The following is an 8,988-nucleotide window of genomic DNA, read 5'->3' as shown; positions in this document are numbered from 1 at the left end:
TTCATCCATGCATTTTCTACCGCTTATCCACTTTGGGGTCGCAGATGCCTATCTCAGCTACAATCGGGCGGAAGGCAGTGTACACCCTGGACAAGTCGCCACCTCATCACAAGGCCAACACAGATAGACAGACAACATTCACACTCACATTCACACACTAGGGCCAATTTAGTGTTGCCAATCAACCTATCCCCAGGTGCATGTCTTTGGAGGTGAGAACTCACGCATTCACGGGGAGAACATGCAAACTCCACACAAAAAGATCCCGAGCCTGGGATTGAACACAGGATTACTCAGGACCTTTGTATTGTCAGGCAGATGCACTAACCCCTCTTCCACCGTGAAGCCCCGGGCAGTGACATGTTGAAAAAAAAAAAATGATAATAATAATAGATTAACTGTATTAAACTACCAGTATTTATCAACTATTTTCTAGACATACTGTATTTGTGTAATTATTGTGTCTTACATGCATGTTTATCAAAAGGCAACACATGAACATTTTCAATTTATTGAACAACTTATAAAAAAAAACACCTTTTTTAAAATTCTGTCAGTCATTAAAAAAATCACTGCAAACATTCACAGACTGACCATTTCCATATAATCATCAGTTAAAACAATTAAGAGTTGGAACAAATCAAAGCTGCTTTTAATCCAAATGGATCAGTTTTGATTGATTACGGCACACTAATCAATAGCCTGTGTTTTTGATAGTGACCTTTTGAGCCATTTCAATTTTGAAATCACCAATACCTGCAACAACACAGAAACAAAACACAGGTGAGACAAGGCTATAGAGCAGGGGTGCCCATTACGTTGATCGCGAACTCCCGGTCGACCGCGGGGGGGTTGTGTCAGTCGATCGCCAGCCAGGCTTTTAAAAAAATAGACCTACAAATTAGCGATCATCAATCTTCACCAAGAAGTCATTTGATTGACATTCACGGCACCTGAAGGTCTTGTGAGATGTCGCTGGCTGCTGCGAGATCATTAAGAAAAAATGACAGAGAGGAAAGCGAGAATCAATTTTTATTTCAACAGACTCTCGCGCCATACCTGCCGTCAAAAGCCTAAAGACCGACTGCACATTTCCTATCTTCACAATAAAAGCCCTGCTTCATGCTGCCTGCGCTAACAAAATAAAGAGTCTCGGAAAGCTGGCGTGCACAAGCAATCGATCGGAAAGCTCAGCTTTCTGAGACTCTTTTTTTGTTAGCGCAGGCAGCATGAAGCAGGGCTCTTATTGTGAAGACAGGAAATGTGCAGTCGGTCTTTAGGCTTGTGACCATACTTGCCAACCTTGAGACCTCCAATTTCGGGAGGTGGGGGGTGTGGTGTGGTTAAAAGGTGAGGAGTATATTTACCGCCAGATTCATAGATTCACCAAGTCAAGCATTTCATATATAAGAAATACTTGATTTTCAGTTAATTCTATCTATATACATACATACATACATACATACATATATATATATATAAATACTTGAATTTCAGTGTTCATTTATTTACACATTCACACACACATAACACTCATCTACTCATTGTTGAGTTGAGGGTTGAATATTCCATCCTTGTTTTTCTAACCATATGCATGTACACTAGATGGCAGTATTGTCCTGTTTAAGAGTGTCACAACACATTGCTGTTTGGCAGACGAACTGCTTTAGGTAGACGAATTCGGACTGCTGTTGTTGTGTGTTTTACCGCGCTGGGAGAACGATAATGAAACTGCCTAACAATAAACCCACATAAGAAACCAAGAACTCACACTCGATCATTCTACAGTTATAACGTCATTGGGCAGACACGCTCTTTGTTCACGTCACTCAAGTCCGCATTGAGCTGGAGGAGGCGTGGCCTCCAGCTTCGCCTGAATTTCGGGAGATTTTCAGGAGAAAATCTGTCCCGGGAGGTTTTCGGGAGAGTCGCTGAATTTCGGGAGTCTCCCGTAAAATCCGGGAGGGTGCGCAAGTATACTTGTGACGCATGAACGGCGCGAGAGTCTGTTGAAATAAAAAGCGTTTCTCACTTTCCTCTCGGTCCTTTTTTCATAATGATGATCTCGCAGCAGCCAGCGTCATCTCACAAGACCTTCGGGTGCCGTGAATGTCAATCAAGCAAGCAACGGAATTTGCCGCCAATGTTTTTCTTGTAAAGTGTATGGAAGCTGGATAAATAAGATGCCAAAAATCAACCACTTTCATGTGCTATTGTGCAGAAAGGAGGACTTTTTTTCTCCTCCATTCGAAAATGTGCGCTTTATCATCACTACTGTCTAATTCCAATCAATGCAAGTCATCAGAATCAGGTAATACACCAACTTATATTATTGTCTTCATGAAAGAAAGACATCTATATGTGTTACACATGCTTGTATAATCATTAAACACATTTAACTTGTTAACAAAAATGTCTCATTCATAAATAAATAAATATAAATGATATATATGAATGAGGTAGATCCCCTCGATTTGGTCAATTGAAATGTAGCTCGCCTGCAGAAAAAGTGTGGGCACCCCTACTATAGAGATAAATAAAGAAGACGTATGTGTAAGTGTGTTTTCACCTTCAGTGAGAGCAATGCCATCAGAGGAGAGGTGCCAGTATCTACGATCGCTCTGCCTGGCCCGCTCCCCATTCACCACACTTAAAAAGGGTCCCCACAAGCTCGATTCGTTCTCAAACCTGCCGCAGATGCACTTTTTAGGAACACTGAAAACCTCCACAAATAAAATCTGATCTCACAAACTTACGTGAAGCCAACATTTTTCCCCTTGAGGAGTTGGAGGGCCTCTAACAGAGAGCTTCCCTTTGGCACATCCAGGTGGTAAACAGAAGATGTCCCGCTGGTTGGGACCACTTCCAACATCAGAGCCACTTTGGTGTCACTGGGAAGCACCACCACGGGGTCGATGGGATCAAGAACCAGAGTGTCTGTGTGTGTGTTAGACGTACAGAACATGTGACAATGCAGACACAAGCCCCATATCAGCAGTGGTGGATACAAACACCGTACATACTGTCTTCGTTGAGGCAGTCCTTGCTCTGAACTGCCAAATAGGATTTCTGCAGGAGAGCGGGCAGGACCTGAGATATGGCCATAGGGTTGTGGTATACGTTGCCTCGAGCATCCCTCCTCAGGGCCTCCATTGAAGCAGCGCACTCGGACACCAGGCTGCCCATGGCCAGTAAAGCCTGCATTCATGTTTAAAAGATGCATTATTAGAGTGGATGATCTGCAAACATAATGCAACAGAACCTTTAACCAGTGGTTCTTAACCTGGGTTCGATCGAACCCTAGGGGTTCGGTGAGTGGGCCTCAGGGGTTCGGCAGGGGTTAAAACACACCCGACTCATCGTCTCAATAAAAACTTCTCCCTATCGGCGTATTACGGATACGCAAACAGCAGAAGTAACACTGATTTGCAGGTGTGTAATTTGTTGTGAGTTTTTTGCACTGTGTTGGTTTTGTTCTTTGAACAAGGTGATGTTCATGCACGGTTCATTTTGTGCACCAGTAAAAAACATGGTAACACTTGAGTATGGGGAACATATTCACCGTTAATTATTGTTGCTTATTAACATGCAAATTAGTAACATATTTGCTCTTAACTAGTCATTATTAAGTACTTATTAATGCCTTATTCGGCATGGCCCCATGATAACCTTAACCCTCTAATCATAACCCTAACCAAATAACTCAAAATAAAGTCTTTGTTACTTAGAACATGTTCCCCTTGTGTCCAAAAACTTCTAAATTAAGTCTTTGTTACTTAGAATATGTTCTCCATACTAAAGTGTTACCAAAAATACGATAGACCTAGTGCTTGTCAGAGGTATCACCGTCTCCAAAGTTATGATACTCCCGTATACTAAAGTAATGTCCGATCATTACCTTATAAAATTCGAAGTTCAGACTCATGTTCGGCAAGCTAATAAGAATAATAACTGCTATAGCAGCCGCAACATTAATGCTGCCACAACGACGACTCTTGCGGACCTACTGCCCTCGGTAATGGCACCGTTCCCAAAGTATGTGGGCTCTATTGATAACCTCACTAACAACTTTAACAACGCCCTGCGCGAAACCATTGATAGTATAGCACCGCTGAAGTTAAAAAAGGCTCCAAAAAGGCGTACGCCATGGTTTACTGAAGAAACTAGAGCTCAGAAATTATTATGTAGAAAGCTGGAACGCAAATGGCGCACGACTAAACTTGAGGTGCACCATCAAGCATGGAGTGATAGTTTAATAACTTATAAACGCATGCTTACCTTAGCTAAAACTAATTATTACTCAAATCTCATCCGCATTAATAAAAACGATCCAAAATTTTTGTTTAGTACTGTAGCATCGCTAACCCAACAAGGGACTCCTTCCAGTAGCTCCACCCATTCGGCAGATGACTTTATGAAGTTCTTTAATAAGAAAATTGAACTTATTAGAAAGGAGATTAAAGACAATGCGTCCCAGCTACAACGGGGTTATAGTAACACAGATACGATTGTATATACGGCGGATACTGCAAATATCCAAAATAGTTTCTCTCGTTTTGATGAAATAACATTAGAAGGATTGTTACAACGTGTAAATGGAATGAAACAAACAACATGTTTACTTGACCCACTTCCTGGGAAACTTATCAAGGAGCTTTTTGTATTATTAGGTCCATCAGTGCTAAATATTATAAACTTATCACTTTCCTCGGGCACTGTTCCCGTTGCATTCAAAAAAGCGGTTATTCATCCTCTCCTTAAAAGACCTAACCTCGATCCTGACCTCATGGTAAACTACCGACCGGTGTCTCACCTTCCCTTTATTTCGAAAATCCTCGAAAAAATTGTTGCGGAGCAGCTAAATGAGCACTTAGCGTTTAACAATCTATGTGAAACCTTTCAATCCGGTTTCAGGGCAAATCACTCGACTGAGACAGCCCTCGCAAAACTGACTAATGATCTATTGCTAACGATGGACTCTGATGCGTCATCTATGTTGCTGCTCCTCGATCTTAGCGCTGCTTTCGATACCGTCGATCATAATATTTTATTAGAGCGTATCAAAATACGAATTGGTATGTCAGACTCAGCCCTGTCATGGTTTAACTCTTATCTTACTGATAGGATGCAGTGCGTCTCCTATAACAGTGTGACCTCGGACTATGTTAAGGTAACGTGTGGAGTTCCCCAGGGTTCGGTCCTTGGCCCTGTACTCTTCAGCATCTACATGCTGCCGCTAGGTGACGTCATACGCAAATACGGTATTAGCTTTCACTGTTATGCTGATGACACCCAACTTTACATGCCCCTAAAGCTGACCAACACGCCGGACTGTAGTCAGTTGGAAGCGTGTCTTAATGAAATTAAACAATGGATGTCCGCTAACTTTTTGCAACTTAATGCCAAAAAAACGGAAATGCTGATTATCGGTCCTGCTAGACACCGACCTCTATTTAATAATACAACTTTAACATTTGACAACCAAATAATAAAACAAGGTGACTCTGTAAAAAATCTGGGTATTATCTTCGACCCAACTCTCTCCTTTGAGTCACACATTAAAAGCGTTACTAAAACGGCCTTCTTTCATCTCCGTAATATCGCTAAAATTCGCTCCATTTTGTCCACTAAAGACGCCGAGATCATTATCCATGCGTTTGTTACGTCTCGTCTCGATTACTGTAACGTATTATTTTCGGGTCTCCCCATGTCTAGCATTAAAAGATTACAGTTGGTACAAAATGCGGCTGCTAGACTTTTGACAAGAACAAGAAAGTTTGATCATATTACGCCTGTACTGGCTCACCTGCACTGGCTTCCTGTGCACTTAAGATGTGACTTTAAGGTTTTATTACTTACGTATAAAATACTACACGGTCTAGCTCCAGCCTATCTTGCCGATTGTATTGTACCATATGTCCCGGCAAGAAATCTGCGTTCAAAAGACTCCGGCTTGTTAGTGATTCCTAGAGCTCAAAAAAAGTCTGCGGGCTATAGAGCGTTTTCCGTTCGGGCTCCAGTACTCTGGAATGCCCTCCCGGTAACAGTTCGAGATGCTACCTCAGTAGAAGCATTTAAGTCTCATCTTAAAACTCATTTGTATACTCTAGCCTTTAAATAGACCTCCTTTTTAGACCAGTTGATCTGCCGCTTCTTTTCTTTCTCCTATGTCCCCCCCTCCCTTGTGGAGGGGGTCCGGTCCGATGACCATGGATGAAGTACTGACTGTCCAGAGTCGAGACCCAGGATGGACCGCTCGTCGGGACCCAGGATGGACCGCTCGCCTGTATCGGTTGGGGACACCTCTACGCTGCTGATCCGCTTCAGATGGTTTCCTGTGGACGGGACTCTCGCTGCTGTCTTGGAGCCACTATGGATTGAACTTTCACAGTATCATGTTGGACCCGCTCGACATCCATTGCTTTCGGTCCCCTAGAGGGGGGGGGTTGCCCACATCTGAGGTCCTCTCCAAGGTTTCTCATAGTCAGCATTGTCGCTGGCGTCCCACTGAATGTGAATTCTCCCTGCCCACTGGGTGTGAGTTTTCCTTGCCCTTTTGTGGGTTCTTCCGAGGATGTTGTAGTCGTAATGATTTGTGCAGTCCTTTGAGACATTTGTGATTTGGGGCTATATAAATAAACATTGATTGATTGATTGAAAAATACATACTGTAACTTTGTATTGAATTAAAAAAAAAAAAGTATATTTTCAAATAAGAAGGGTTTGGTGAATGTGCATATGAATCTTTAAATTTAGTGTTGTTGCATTCTCAGAGACTTGGCTCGACGATAACAAGTGCTGTGAAATGAGATTGGATGGTTATGAATAATTCACCACAAACAGAGTTGAAAAAAGGGGAGGAGGAGTTGCACTTTTTGTAAATAAAGATTTAAAATGTTGGAAGATTGACAGCAAATCTACTGCTATTGCTGGAGTATTTGAATGTATAACTGTAGAAATCGAAGTAGAAAAATCAAAACAAATAAACGTCAGTTGTGTCTATAGAACACCTGGATCATGTTTGGATACATTCAATGAAAAACTTGATTATTTATTTAGTAAGTCAAATAAAATCCATATTGTGTGCGGTGATTTTAATATTAATGTTATGAATCCCATGGACAGTACCAAAACAACAGATTTTATAACAGGATTGTACAGTAATAATTTCTTTCCCCTTATAACAAAACCAACCCGAATAACCGTAGACTTTGCCACACTGATCGATAACATTTTCACCAATCAACCGGAGAATCAAATAACTGCAGGATTACTATTTAATGATATAAGCGATCATCTACCTGTATTCAGCATTTTCCACAATTTCTTTGATAGGAGAAAAGATAAAAAAGCTGTCCAATATAGATTTATTAGACATCAAACACACGAAACTATGGCAGCATTCAAGTCTGAGTTATGTGCCCAAGACTGGAGGGAGGTTTATACCTCCACAGACCCGGATGAGGCATATGAATCTTTTCTTAATATTTTCATAAAACTGTACGATAAGCACTGTCCAATTAAAAAACATGTCATTAAAGACAGCACCGTTAAAGACAAACCGTGGATCACAAGAGGAATACTGAAGTGTTGCAAAAAGAAAAATTATCTTTACAGAAGACATTTAAAGTACAGAACCAAAGAAACTGAACACAAATATAAAACGTACAAAAATAAGTTAACACAAATAATAAAGCACCGCAAGCAAACATATTACTGTAACCTATTAGAACAACATAAAAATAGCATCCAGGGTATGTGGAAAGTTTTAAATGGTATCATTAAAAAAAAAAAACGACACATAAGGAACATCCTAGCTATTTTATAGAAAATAATGTAACTATAAATGACCCTAAAGGGATAACTTATGCTTTTAACAATTTTTTTGTAAATGTTGGGCCTAATATAGCAAATTAAATTGTAGAACCTGAAAACAGTGCAAAATTTATTGAACAAACCATTCAAAACAATTTAGAATCGTTTTTTATTTCCCCCGTTAATGAAAGTGAAATCAAAACAATTGTAAATTCTCAGGAAAACAAGAAGTCAACAGACTGCTGTGACTTGGACTTTTCTCTGATCAAGGAAGTTGTTGATTTTATAGCTGTTCCCTTCACTTATATTTGCAATATTTCTTTTATAAAAGGTGTCTTCCCAAAGAAAATGAAAACGGCAAAAGTCATTCCCATCTTCAAAAGTGGAGCTAAGCATCCGTTCACAAACTATAGGCCTATTTCTTTACTCTCACAATTTTCAAAAGTCCTTCAAAAATTATTTGTGTCAAGACTTGACAGTTTTATTGATAAGCATCACTTGCTAAGTGAACACCAATACGGTTTTCGATCCAACAGGTCCACTTCCATGGCAGTGATGGAACTAGTTGAGGAGGTAACCACTGCAATTGATAAGAGGGAGTTTGCTGTTGGTGTTTTTATTGACCTGAGCAAGGCCTTTGACACCATTGATCACACATTACTTTTAAACAAAATGCATAGGTATGGTGTCAGAGGTCTTGCTCATGATTGGTTGAAAAGTTATCTTGGTGGCAGAGAGTATGTGCATATGAACAATGTAGATTCAGACAAAAAGATCATAACACATGGAGTACCCCAAGGTTCTGTACTGGGACCAAAATTGTTTTTACTGTATATTAATGATATTTCCAAAATACTTAAAAAACTCAACTGTATTCTTTTTGCTGATGATACAAGTCTGTACTGTTCTGGGCAAGACCTTGACGAACTCCTAGAGACTGTAGAGATCGAACTCCACATACTAAAGCAATGGTTTGATGCCAATAAACTATCAATCAACCTAAATAAAACTAAATATATAATTTTTGGAAATAGGAAAAATAACATACAGCGTCATATAAGAATTGATGATATGGAAATAGAAAGGGTGTATTCAATAACATTTTTGGGAATCTATATAGATGATAAATTCAATTGGAAATTGTACAAAAATATACTTAAGACAAAGATGGCA

General features: G+C 40.1%; 1 protein-coding gene across 1 annotated transcript in view; it reads right to left on the bottom strand.

Moving 5' to 3' along the window:
* Positions 1–495: 495 nt before the first annotated feature.
* Positions 496–8,988, bottom strand: part of tcn2 (transcobalamin II) — a 25,040-nt gene continuing 16,547 nt past the window's right edge. Inside the window, exons 7-10 of the mRNA XM_061906605.1 lie at positions 3,024–3,198; positions 2,757–2,937; positions 2,570–2,688; positions 496–756 (exon numbers count right to left, since the gene is read on the bottom strand). Of these exons, the coding sequence (XP_061762589.1) occupies positions 695–756; positions 2,570–2,688; positions 2,757–2,937; positions 3,024–3,198 (537 nt within the window). The 3' untranslated portion in view covers positions 496–694. The remainder of the gene's footprint in view (positions 757–2,569; positions 2,689–2,756; positions 2,938–3,023; positions 3,199–8,988) is intronic.

This window comes from Nerophis ophidion, linkage group LG07 (genome assembly GCF_033978795.1).
Source record: "Nerophis ophidion isolate RoL-2023_Sa linkage group LG07, RoL_Noph_v1.0, whole genome shotgun sequence".
Taxonomy (NCBI): domain Eukaryota; kingdom Metazoa; phylum Chordata; class Actinopteri; order Syngnathiformes; family Syngnathidae; genus Nerophis; species Nerophis ophidion.
This window is presented reverse-complemented; position numbering and strand designations above follow the sequence as displayed.